The sequence below is a fragment of the Balaenoptera acutorostrata genome, chromosome 1 (assembly GCF_949987535.1).
Source record: "Balaenoptera acutorostrata chromosome 1, mBalAcu1.1, whole genome shotgun sequence".
NCBI classification, from domain to species: Eukaryota; Metazoa; Chordata; class Mammalia; order Artiodactyla; family Balaenopteridae; genus Balaenoptera; species Balaenoptera acutorostrata.
In genome coordinates, this window is record NC_080064.1 from 32,369,175 (window position 1) to 32,382,123 (window position 12,949).

General features: G+C 55.6%; 1 protein-coding gene across 1 annotated transcript in view; it reads left to right on the forward strand.

Moving 5' to 3' along the window:
- Positions 1 to 12,434, forward strand: part of LOC103020685 (bone morphogenetic protein 8B-like) — a 47,071-nt gene extending 34,637 nt beyond the window's left edge. The window contains exons 4-7 of the mRNA XM_057533963.1: positions 5,734 to 5,928; positions 6,715 to 6,794; positions 7,352 to 7,462; positions 9,339 to 12,434. Coding sequence (XP_057389946.1) covers positions 5,734 to 5,928; positions 6,715 to 6,794; positions 7,352 to 7,462; positions 9,339 to 9,488 — 536 coding nt within the window. The 3' untranslated portion in view covers positions 9,489 to 12,434. The remainder of the gene's footprint in view (positions 1 to 5,733; positions 5,929 to 6,714; positions 6,795 to 7,351; positions 7,463 to 9,338) is intronic.
- Positions 12,435 to 12,949: the final 515 nt, after the last annotated feature.

Here is a 12,949-nt window from a genome sequence, read left to right on the forward strand (position 1 = left end):
AGAGGGATGGTAAGTGGCAAAGATAGAAGTGAAAATTTCAGTCATGCGGAGGGGGTCCTCTCGGTAAGTAGGGTTATAGTTTTTCCAATTAAACAAATCTGATGTTGAGAATGGCTTATGCATCCATAGGAACCCAGCTGGTTGGCCATGTGCATTAAGGCCTCCTATAGGATATTGGTGCAAGGGAAGCTGCCCTGCTCCAGAAGTGGCTCCTAGTCCAAACTGGGTGCCCTGTCAGGTCTTAGATGGTGACACCAAACCTGGCCCCTGTGCCCCGGAGGTTAGCGTAGGAACTTCTAATTGATCCCCATAAGTAAAGAAAACAGGAGGCGGTGAATATGTTGGTGGCATGTGGGCGGGGGGTGGCCAGAACAACTGCTGGTGCAGTCTGCTCGGCCAGTGGGGGAGCCGGGCTGGCCAGAGGGGGGTGTAAGTTTCAAAATAACATGTCCCCACTCTCACTTTCTCCCCTTCCTCTTGTAGAACAGGTTTTCCCTTGGTTTTCTCTTTCGACTGCTGTACCATAAGGCGGCAGCAGTCTGACTTCTTTTCCTCCTGAAACAATAGCATAAATGCTTCTACATACAGAATCTCATCATTTTTACCTGCTCTTTCACAAAACAGTTCTAACTGCAAGATCGTATAATAATTAAGTGAGCGATCAATGGCCATTGCTCTCCTGATCCTAACATATATTGGGCCACACACTATTACAGTAAAATATCATCTCTTCTTTAGTCATAGGCCCACAGCTATATTTTGCCCATTTATATAAGATACGCCCCAAAGGGCTTTCCTTAGGGACAGATGGAGTATTTCCCATATTTATAAGTTCAATGGGCTTCCCTGGTGGCACAGTGGTTAAGAATCTGCCTGCCAATGCAGGGGACACGGGTTCGAGCCCTAGTCTGGGACGATCCCACACGCTGCGGAGCAACTAAGCCCGTGGACCACAACTACTGAGCCTGCGCTCTAGAGCCCGCACGCCACAACTACTGAAGCTCACGCGCCTAGGACCTGTGCTCTACAACAAGAGAAGCCACCACAATGAGCAGCCCGCTCACCGCAACTAGGGAAAGCCCGCGTGCAGCAACGAAGACCCAACACAGCCAAAAAGATAAATAAATTAGATAAATAAAATTTTTAAAAGGTTCAAGAACAACAAAACACAAAAAGCACAAGCAAATTCTAATACCAAAAGCACAAAGAGATTCCATCAAGGATGAATGCAAAACAAAAGCCAACAAACTGGTTCACAAAGCAGGTAGAGTCCAACAACAATTCCCCTCTCCAACAGGGTACCCCAATCAAATGAACAAATTGGCTATTCCCGTAAAGGAAAAAAGCCCAAACTGAGAGGGGAAAATGTTCCCAGTTGTATATACTGGAGCTACTTACCCTACTATGTGAGGCCCATCGGCTCCCAAATGTTGATTCCCCGCTTCAGCTGCCCAGCGCTGGGGCAGCCGGTGCCACTTCAGGGAATTTTGAAGGAAAGATCCTCAGGACAAATGGTCCCGGTGGCTGCTAGGGCCTTACCTGAAAATTCCCCAGCTGAGGCCAGCTAGCCACAAGCACCAAGGCTCCTGGCCAGCTCACCAAAATTTGTTGCCGAGCCCAAGCTCACTCTGCTCAGCAGACAACAGGCCAATAAATCAGGAGACAAGTTGTTGGGACAAGGAAGAACAACTTTAATTGGAAAGCTAGCAGACTGAGAAGATGGCAGACTAGTGTCTCAAAAACACCATCTTGTCCCAGTCCAAATTTGGGCTCCTTTTATACAGAAGAGGAGGAGAGGGAGGGGACTACTGCAATGCCAACCAATGGCTTAGCGGGACCACTAGCGGTCACTTGTTGACAGTTGCTTGCTTGGGGGAAGGGCTCACTGTGGCACTGACCAATGGCTGAGCAGGACTGCTTACGTTGCACCTGCCCCACCCCTATTACAGAACAACTCCACCCAGAGTCTATGTAAGGCACTGTTTTATTAGAACCATAAAAACATACACACTTAATGTGAATTTGTAACTGGGAGAAATGCTGTCTTTATGAAAGATGTTTTTCCTTTGGCCCTTCTGACTTTCCTTCTGGGGCCTTTCATTTTGTCGCTAAGTTTTGTCTCCTTGTAGCCTCACCTCCCCTGCCCCCACATATCTCCTCCTCATAGCTAAATAGATGTCTCTAGAAGGGAAGCAAGACGGTTTAGGCAGCCAGTAAACTGGTAATAGGGGCAACTGAAGGGGGAGAGACCGTTGGTGCAGACATTTCGCCGGGAAGTCTCCTCTGTGAATAAACAGCTCGCCTGTGTGTGGCCAAAGGCTGCGACTTAGGATGGGAGGAGTTCTACAAACCTGACCAATGGACTTAGATGGGTTTTCTCATCTCAAATCATAGCATTCCTGTGTCGTCCAGATCAGACAGTTAGACCCTTCTTCTCTGTAACGGAGCCCAAACCAGCCTCTTGTTCATACTCCCTTGAAACTCATGAGGGGCAGTGAAGTACTTCATCCTGAATCCACAGTCTCACAAACTAAACAGAAAAAAATGAGCTTCCGTTTGTGTGCGTGTGTGCGTGCGTGCATGCGTCTGTAGGGTTCGAACCCAGGCCTGCCGTGGAGCCCACGTTTTCTCAATGTGGCTCTAGGGCTGCACAAAATGGGTAGGAGCCCGTGGGTAAGAACAGGAAGCTCCAGCTGGTCAAGGAAGGCCTTTCAGAGGGGTCTCCCTGAAGCCTCACCCTGACGGGAGGCCCAGATCCTAGAGTGGGGAGACAGTGCACCTGAGGGGACAGCCACAGAGTGTCAGGGGACCGTGACCAGGCGGGCAGTAGATGGACATCATTGAGTGGACTGTGCAGCACCTTCTGGGGCTTCTGGGGAGGAGGACCTGATCTGCCCTGCATGGTGGGAGAAGTCCTCCAGCAACAGCCTGGGACAGGCAGAGGTTTCCAGAAGCAGACGAGTTACAGGGCTGTTAAACAGTAGAAAGAAGGAAAAGCATTGAGTTCCTAGTTCTCATGTGGTGAGGAAATAAATAACCTGTGGGACAAAAGCACACCTGGTCACAGCTGGATCCCCTCCAAGGGTTTCAGCCAGGCGTCCTGATTGTCCTTCAACGTGGCACTAGGGTCACATCCATGACCGCAGGCTGAGGTGGGGCAGGGGCTGCAGGGAAGGGGCAGGTGGCACCCAGAGCAGAAAGAGGCCTTGGGGAGAGATGGGAGCAATCTTGGCCTGGCCCAGGGGGAGGGGGCATGAATCCGCAGGGATGGGATAGGTCAGGGGAGCTGCCAAGACATCCGGGCCCTGATGGGGTAGACTCAGAAATGGGGGGAGGCTGGAGGTGTCGGGGGCCTTCCTGGCCCAGAGGAGCAACATCTTCATCTGGACCTGCGTGCGGGGGGAGGCCACAGTGTGGCCCCCATCTCGAGGTGTGGCCACACATCCCACGTCTCTCACAAAGGGGACAGCATGCCTGCCAGCACCCTCACAGGTCAGGTCTAGAGGCAGGGACCCTGGGCCTCAGAGGTTCCTGAAGTTCCTGCCTCTGCTTTCTGGAAAGGGTCCTGCCAGAGCCAGGCAGCCTGGGGGCCACCACCTGGACAGCCGGGGCCTGCCCTGTGACCCAATCTCTCTGCGCCCAGGAGACCCCAACACGATCCTTGACCAGACAGTCGCACAAGGAAAAGCCTACAGTGAACACAGCCTCGGGAGCACCGAGGGTCCCCCTGGCCTCTTTGTGGACAGGGCTCTCCAGGGACTCACAGGACACGGCGGCTGCACACACAGGCCCGGAGGGCTGCCGGGCCAAGGCCGCCCCACGCGCCCACCAGGTGTGGGGCTCCGCTCCAGTGCCGCGTGGACGACAGCCGCCCTCCTGCCCCCGTCGCTCCACGGCCTCCTCCTGGTGCGCTCACGGGCCTTTCCCTCTGTGGCGGGGCTGCTGTGTGTCTTGTGGCTCTGCATCCTCACGGGCCTGCTGCTCTTCCTCGTGACCCTAACCTGCCATGACCTAAACTCCCCGAACGGCTTCTCCCTGGGCCCCTTCCAGTGTCAGCTCCTGTCTCAGCAGGGTCATCCCTGAGTGGCACCTCTGATGGGCCCAGTGCATGTTTGTGGCAGGTGATGTCATAGGTCAAAGGTTAGTCGCTGGTCGATTAGTTGTTTAGTCAACTCTGGCGCATGGACTCAGGGCTAAAGCACAGCTGTGTAAGGGCCGGCGATGTCCTTGACCTGTAATGTGCAGTGGAGGATCATGAGACCCACTAATAGAACACATATGTTTATGTACGTGCACATGTGTACACTAGCTATATAAATGCACACGTGTGTGTACACATACATATATGTGCATGCGTGTATATGCCTGTGCATCACTGTTGCAACATTGGGGTGAAATGTACATGGAAGTGGGATGTTCCACCCAGTGTTATAAGAAACATTAACAGTGAGCTTGTAGTCATCCCCTGTTGTTTAGTCTGAGAAAATTGCACAGGGAAAGGAAATGAAGAGGTTCTATCACATTCTCATCTTTATGATGAAAGCCAGGAAATAGATGTCTAAAGATGAACTAATATCTAAGTATTCAGATGTATCCACTCAAAGGAACTTTATACATTTGAAATGTTCATAGTTGAGACTTAACAAGCTAGAAAATGTTTATGTGGAAAAATTGGGAAATATACAGACTTCTTTCTTACGCTCACAATTTAAATTAACATATGAAAATATCCCAGAAAAATGAAAATGATGCGTTGTAGCAGGGGAGGGGTTTTATGGGTGATATTTTTTCTAAGTTTCTTTACAGTTGTTATATATCACTTTGACAATTAAAAAACAGAGGTCATTGGAACTACAAAGAGGTACAGGAGGATAGTTTTATCAGTGGAGGTGACTTCCAGGGATAACCAGTGTGTTTTTCCAGCGTCCTCAGGCTTTAAGCAGCTGCCGGTAAAATCCCAGTTTTACAAGCATCACTACTCCTAGGCTGAGGCCCCAGTCATGTCTCTGCCCACAGCCTTTTCTCTCTTTCTTCCTTTTCAAACCACAAACCCGCTGGTTAAGAACTTAAATGGATAAGAAGGGCTCTGGAATTAGATGCAGGTGTTTGAACGTGGACTTGGGGTAAATGTCTCTGTCTGCGGAGCCTCGGGTCTCGTTTGGGGGCATCGGGACGGTGAGTGGCCTGCTCTTGGGCGGTGCTCAGCACAGCAAGCACTGAGTCCTGGCAGCCGCTCCCGCCAGCCGGGTGTTGTAAATCCTACACTGATCCCCAGAAAGGATGGGGTGGAAGGTAGAACGCGGGCTTTGGAGCCCCGAGATGGGTGGGAACCCTGGTTCTGAGAGTGTCCGGTAGTGGTGCTCTGAGCCGTCACCGAGGGGCTCTGATGTTTCTCAGGGAAATGATGGGTCTGGTGTCACCATGAAGACTGGTTGAGATCATCACATGAACTGACTGAAAGCTGTAAAGCGCTGTGACAACTGGCAGTGCCCTGGACCGTCACTAATCCCGAGTCTGTGCTCACGAGGACCCTCCCCCTCCCCTGCAGACCTGCCCGCTGGGGGCTGGGGCTGGACTTGGGACTCGGGTCTTCAGAGGAGGAAACCGAGGCCCAGTGGGTCCCCTGCAGCCTCAGGCTCCGTGCTCCTGGCCCGCCCACAGAGAGGTCCCTGCTGTGTCCCCGTGCAGGGCCCCACCCTCGAGTGACCGCCCTCTCTGCTCTCTCTGTCTCAGGGCGCAGCGTGGATCCTGGCCTGGCCGGTCTGCTGGGGCAACAGGCACCGCGCTCCAAACAGCCTTTCGTGGTCACCTTTTTCAGGGCGAGCCCCAGTCCCGTCCGAGCCCCTCGGGCAGCGAGGCCCCTGAAGAGGAGGCTGCCGAAAAGAACTAACAAGCTGCCGCCCCCAAACAAACTGCCGGGGATCTTCGGTGAGGTTGGGGACCAGGTGGTGGGGACAGAACCCTCGTGGCCTCAGTGGGGTCAGGCTGATGGTCAGTCACCCAGCCACCTTTCCTGACACCACTTTGCTCCTGCACCCTGGGGACCAGCCACTGCACGGTCTCCAGGGCTCTGAGCATCTGCCCTCGCTGCCCCTGCCGCCCTCAAGTCCCTTCCTGCCCTCCCTGGCTCACCACGGCCCCCTCACCCCCCCAGTCAAAACCAGGTGCCCCTGGTGGCCCTCGTGCTGCCCTGGGTGCCCTGCAGGATCCAAGCGTTTGTGTCAAGGTGTCCCCACCAGACCAAGCCCCTCGGGACCAGAGCCCCCTGGTGCCCTCCTTTCCTTCACGGGGAGCCAGGCTTTGCTTGGCCTCAGTGGGAGCCACTTGTCCTGTGGAATGGGCGTGGCTAGAGAGGCGGATGAGGTTGGGGGTGTCTCCGGAGGAAAGGAGGAGGGGCTGCTGGACGGCAGAGGGTCCCCGGGCTGTTTATTGGACCATCGGGAGTCACAGGCTGAAAGTCAGGGGAGGCTGGGCTGAGCGTGGGGTGACTGTGACCACGGGGAATCATCTGGAGCCATCGAAGGTTCTTGACCTGGGTCACGGCGCCAGCAGAGCTGCAGAGATGGGCTTTATGAGACCAAATGGGTTAGTTTCCCATCATTCATTTACTCAACAAATGAGCCCATCAGGGCGTCCCCCGCCCCGGGAGCTCCCCGTGGTAGGTGCACAGAGCAGGAACCCCAGAAAAGACCTTGTCCCTTCTGTCCCCCGCAGACAACATCCACGGCTCCCACGGCCGACAGGTGTGCCGTCGGCATGAACTCTATGTCAGCTTCCAGGACCTTGGCTGGCTGGTAATTCCTGACTCTCCTTCTTTCCTAAATGACAGTCCCCACCTTGAAGATGGCAAGTGTATGTCCAAGAGGAGGTAGAATCATGGGGGATTTGGATTTTCTTGGTTTATTTTCCTCTGTGTTTTTCCAAGTTCTCTAAAGGGAGAATGTGTTGCTTTTGTAGTGAAAAGTGCTTTTTTGTGAAAACCATGAAAATGGAGACTGTCTGAATCCTTAGCCATAAAATGTCAGAGCTGCAGCAGGAAAACTGAGGCCAGGGTGGGCAGTGCCTCTGGCCTCTGCTGTGACTGGGGGTGGGCTGGGGAGGACGAAGCTGAGCGCTGATGGCGCATGAAGGGGACGGAGATCGTGCCCAGCCCTGTCTGCTGAGGGTCTTCGGGTGGATGTCAGGCCTCTGGGGGAAACTGCCCTGGGAGGGGCCCGAGGGTGAGGTGATGGGCCCTGAGGCTGAGGGAGGGTAAGGGGCAGCCCTGAGTTGTGCTGTGACAGGTGCTGGACTGGGGGGCTCGAGAGGGGCACATGGGTGGGACTCACCTTCTCCCATTACCTGCCCCCAGGACTGGGTCATCGCCCCCCAAGGCTACTCAGCCTATTACTGTGAAGGGGAGTGCTCCTTCCCACTGGACTCCTGCATGAACGCCACCAACCACGCCATCCTGCAGTCCCTGGTCAGTACCCCGTCCCTCTGCCTGGACGCCCAGGGGAGGGGTTTGCGGAGAAGAGGGGCGCGTGCAGCCAGCAGGTGATGGCAGGACTGCTGTGTCAGGGAGCTTTCTCCACATGGAAACCTTTCTGCGTGCATGTGCAATGAAATCCCACAGCTGTGCAGCAACTGGTCCCCGTGTGGGGCACCCCCAACCCGTGCACCTGAACACACATGCACTAGACTCTTGCTGATTGGTGTGCACACGTACACACGTGCATGTGGGGGACTTTCACGTCCATGCGGTGGGTACCAGACTTATAAAGGCCTGCCGGCTGGTGGTCAGAGGCACAGCCCGTGCATGATAGGCGGGCATCCCACACGGCTACTTGTGCCCTCGGAACACACACGTGCACCATGTTCACTGGCGCGTTCGGCTCCTGTGTGTCACACACGCCCTCAGGGTCAGGGTGGGGGGTGACACACGTGTGGGTTCTGCCCCCTCTTCCTGTGCAGGAGTCACCAGGTACCCCGTGCCCTTCTGGTTTCCCCTCCCGTTCCTTTCCCGTTGGCTCTTTTTTCTGGGTCCCTCTCGGTTCTTTGTGTCTCTACAGGCTTTTGATGCCCCGATGTCTGGGGAAACTTTAAATGCTGAAGAAGTTTCTAATAGGAACACTGTTGCTGCTGCTTATTGCTAAGTGTTTTAAATGTTTTTTTGTGCTGAGGCTTCTTTCTAGAACATTGACCTGGACACTCTAGTTACAGGTTGCTCAAGGTGATACCCTAGAGCAAATGAGTTAAGGCAGCATGGACCCCAGGATAATGCCTCCTTTCCCAATGGTCACATGGGATTTGCTGGACCCCTGGGGAGCTGCCTTCCTTGAAGAAGGTCAGGGGTGATGGAGCCTGTCCTGGCAGCAGGCTGCTCAGAGCTGGGGCTTCTGGGGTAAGGCTGGGCTCTGGGGACCGGGGGCCAGGCTGCCGGACAGGGCCCCGCATGAGACGGCTTCGCCCAGGTCCTGCTCAGCGGCCTCCGTGAGGCCTGGGAGGTCCCGGTGGATGGAAGCAGGTTCCCTTTTCCCTCCAGCCCCTGACAGGCTGGGGAGCTGCCTTCCGGGCCCTTCCACGTGGGGCCCCGATGAAGAGTCCACGGTGAACGGCAGCTCATCCTGCCGAGTCTCCAGATAAATATTTTTGTAGAGGCTGCAAGAGCTCACTCAGTCGGGCTGCCTTTAGGGGTACAGCTGTTTGGAGGAGGGTAGCGGGATCCCCGTGCCAGGTCCCAGTCGTGCCGCGGCCTCGGCCTCAGCCATGGAACTGGGCAGGTGACTCGGTCCCTGTGCCCTCAGTGGTCATCTGCCCAGAACAATCCCTGCCTAGAAATTGTTACGAGGGGTTGGAGGTGCTTTGAGAAACAACAGTGTCGGACACCCCAAGGGTGAGCCTAGAAGTCTGGCCGCTAGCAGGTGTAACACACACCTTCACCGGCTCGCAGTCTGGAGCGGGAGACGGACCAGAAACAGCTCATGCGGACAAGACACGATCAGGGACGTTGCGGAAGCGCAGGGAGGAGAGGGGAGCAGAGGGGACCCCGGGGGCGGCGCTGCAGGGGCGCAGGCAGGACCTGGCACACGTGCCGGGGACCAGCAAGGTCAGGGTCGTCCTGTCTGAGGGGAGGGGCTGTGACAGGAGCCACAGGTGCCCAGGCTGGGCCTGAGGGCAGCGGCGGGGTGGCCAAGGGAGGCGGGGCCGGGGCAGAGTTCGCGCCAGCACCTGCCGGGCTGCGGGGCGAGATGGAGCCGAGGAGGGGCGAGCGGCTGGAGCCCGGGCGGCAGGAGCTGGGGGCTGGGACGGGGTCCCCGCGGCTCTCACGCGTCTGCCTGCCGCCCCCTCCCCGCCAGGTGCACCTGATGAAGCCTGACGCGGTCCCCAAGGCGTGCTGCGCGCCCACCAAGCTGAGCGCCACCTCCGTGCTCTACTACGACAGCAGCAACAACGTCATCCTGCGCAAGCACCGCAACATGGTGGTCCGCGCCTGCGGCTGCCACTGAGGCCCCGCCCCGCCTGCTGCGCCGCCCCTCCCGGGTCAGCTCAGCCTTCCGCAGGGGGCACCCCCAACGCCCTCACAGCTCAGGCAGGGCGGCAGCGAGGGCGCCCCTCTGCTGCCCACATCCTGCCAGGGGCTGGTCCTCCCCAGGCCCCTCTGCCCCGCCCCCGCCCGGCGCCTGAGGCGGTGGTGGAACTCTGGCCTGGTGGTCTGCGTCCGCAGCAGGGTCCCCAGAGGCACGGGCTGACCGTTCTTTGCGGTTGGCAGAGTCCTGTCTGAGGACCTGCCCTTGTCCACTGCTGGCCCAGCTGTGGGCGGATGTGGGACGAGCTCAGAGGCACCTGGAGCCCAGGATGGCCACCCCAGGCCCTTCACCGTCCACAACGGGGTCTGGGGATGTGTAGACAGGTCCTGGTCCATCTCCAGTTGCCTGCCCTTCCCAGGTACAAAAGTGGGCATTTCTGGGCACTTCTGTTAGAGTGTGGAGTTGCCCTCGGTGTGCTATATTTGTGGATCTGAATTACCAAACCGCTGGCCACAAGGAGGCATGTGGGTCACCTCCAGAAAGAGCTAAATGAACAGCATGATTTCGGGCCAAGGCCGATGGCATTCATCTTCCCTGTCTTCCTCCCTTGACCTGCCTCTGCTGTCTGGGGAAGACATGCAGTGTGCGGACACTTTAGGGAAACAAAATATCTTGGGGGCTTTATTGACCCCATCTGGTCACCATGTTGAACCATCAGTTCAGCTCTGTGGAAAAGTTATCTTTTTGCTGAGCCAAGTACGGTGGATACGTCGGGTGGCCCAGGATGACAATGCCCAGCACGGGTGACAGTTTCCCGTAACCTTCTGCACGGCAGTCATCAATCAACCTTGATATTTTTTCTTTCAAATCTGGATAGAATTTCAAAATGACCAGCACAGAACTCCAGGTGGCCACCACCAACAGATTAGAGTTGGCATGTGGAGTGAAAACTATCTGCCATCTCCTACTAAGGAGCGATCCACTGCCCCCAGTGCTCTGGGACACTGGGCAGCCTGGGGCCAGGCGTGGAGCGAGGGCAAGGCTTGTTAGCACCTGCCCCCGTCCAGAAGCTGTCAAAAACAGACTGGTCACCCAAGTCTGCGTCACCCTGTGTGCCCAGGAGCCCTGTCCTGTTTCTTGGGGCCTGTGAGCCAGAGAAAAGGCCCCTGTCCCAGGGGAATGACAGGCGGCAATTAAGCTGAGCTGGGTGGGGAGGTTCCCGGAAACCACTGCTCTCCTTGGAGCGGCCGCCAGCAGTTGGAGTGTTTATTTGATTTCTGACTTGGTAAGCCTGTAATTTACCTGGTGGAGCAGACTGCGTCCAGCTGCCCGAACCCTGAAATACTGTGTCATTAAAAGCAGCGCCTGGGCCCGCCCCAACCCACGGGCACAGCCCAGGACGTGCAGCCCTGGAATTCACTCTGCGCCCCAAGGAGGGGCTCCGGGAGCGCAGGTCTGGCAGCAGGGGTGGAGGCTGGGGCCTTGCTGCAGGACAGCAGCCCCTCCGCCTGGACCTGGGAGGGCCTTGGGAGCCAGTGCACAGGAAGAGACCCTCCCCATGGACAGAGGAAGGTGGTGGTCTCCTCTTTAGCCTGGGGCTTTGAGCTCAGGCTGGCAGTGAGAGGACCAGGTACCAGCCCAAGTGTCAGGAGACCCGTATTCTGGCTCCAGCTCAGCCACTGACCTGTCTGACATCTGGGCAAGTGCCCCCTGATTCAGGCTTCAGTTTCCCGTCTCTGGCAAGAGGACATACAAGGACTCTCACATCTCCAAAGGCTGTTCCAGCCAGAGAATCCGCCTGCCACTCTGGCCGTGTCCTCTCAGAGAGCCAAGACATGGCCTGAGCGCCCAGTTGTCCTAGGACTTGAAACCTACCATTTCAGGGCCTTATTCAGAGCTCTCTCCTCCCAACATCAAGGGCAGTGGAGGCTTGGAAACTTTTGACAAATGTCAATGTTAGGTTTCTTCAGTGCCTAAGCACGTAACCTGGCATGGTTTGGGGCTCCAGGAAAGTTTATGAAGTGAATGTTTTGAAGATGTGGACTGCCCTGCCATCAGAGGTGTAGAACAAAAGGAACATAGGATTGTGATACGACTCCCTTTTCGTGCAATAAAGCCAAAAGTCCTGCAGTCATGGCCTTCCTGACACTTCCAGCACCTTCAGCCATCCAGGTGGCCACCAAATGAAATCAAGTAGAAAAGGCTTCAGAGAAGGGAGACAATTAAGGACAGAAAGCTGATGAGGTGGCAGTGGTCAGTCACTAGGCCCACCTCGTTTATCTGGTTGCCCTTGGCAGTCTGGGTCACATTCAAGGCTGCACATGAGAAGCATAAATAAGGGCGGTCAACTCAGGCCCACTGGCGGCAAAGTGCACGCTGCCAGAGAGGGTGGGCCCAAAGGAACAGCGGCGCCTGGGGCCATGCTGTGTGGGCACACTGCTCTGTCACCTCACCCCTGGTGCACATCTTCATAACCGAAGCGTGATCCTGGCCCAGATGCCAGCCCATCGGGTGAAGCCCTATTCTTGTGTGTCTCTATGTAGGGAAGTAGGTGACATTCTTCAAGAAATTCCCTGTAACTTCATAGGAAAGGAAGCTGTGACAGGAGAGGGTGAGCTTTGCAGCCAGCAGACCCGCTGGCAACAAGCCCTGGCTCTGCCTCTTGTTGATCTGACCACACTGCGCACCGGGGAGCCGGCTTCTCCCTCCGCAGAATGGGCTACTGGCTCTGCCCTGGCAAGGCCAGCAGGGGGAGCAGGGCCATCCGGAGCACTCGGCACTGGGTCTGCACACCTGCGCTGAATGAATAGCATTATTAGTGGCCTTATTCTAAATGAATTTGCAAACATGGGCCTCTCCCGCGTGCCTTCCTATTAAAACCCACTCCTCCCAGAATGTGTCCTTGGAGGTGCTGCTGTACTTACTTCAAAGCTGTGCTTTTCCTAAAAAAATAAAAACTTGGTAGTCTCCTGGGGTGAGGTGTGGACTTGCTCGCCCCTCCGTGGGGGGGGGGGGTCACAGCTGGCAGAGGACATGGCAGCGCTGCCCCCTCCCCGTCCTCCCACGGCCCTGCTCACTAGTGCAGCTCAAGGGAAACTTTCTGGGGTTTGTCTCCTCACTGGGAAGCCTTGAGCAAGCATTTGGCCCTCTTTTTTAAAAAAAAAAAGTTTTTCTCACTTAAAATATTACATGTGTGTTGGGGACACTCTTGAAAATCAAAAGCAGAATACAAACACAATCTCACACAATCTCACCACATGGAGACAACCGGTGTTAATAATTCCTTCCAGGCTTCTTTCCTTAGCACATTCCTATCGGTCTCTTTATATAATATATGGGTATTCTACAAAGTTAGGATCGTACTCTATGCACTGCTTGGTGATCTGAATTATTCAATCTATGACATATTTTGAACATTTCTGTTATTAAATATTCTTTGG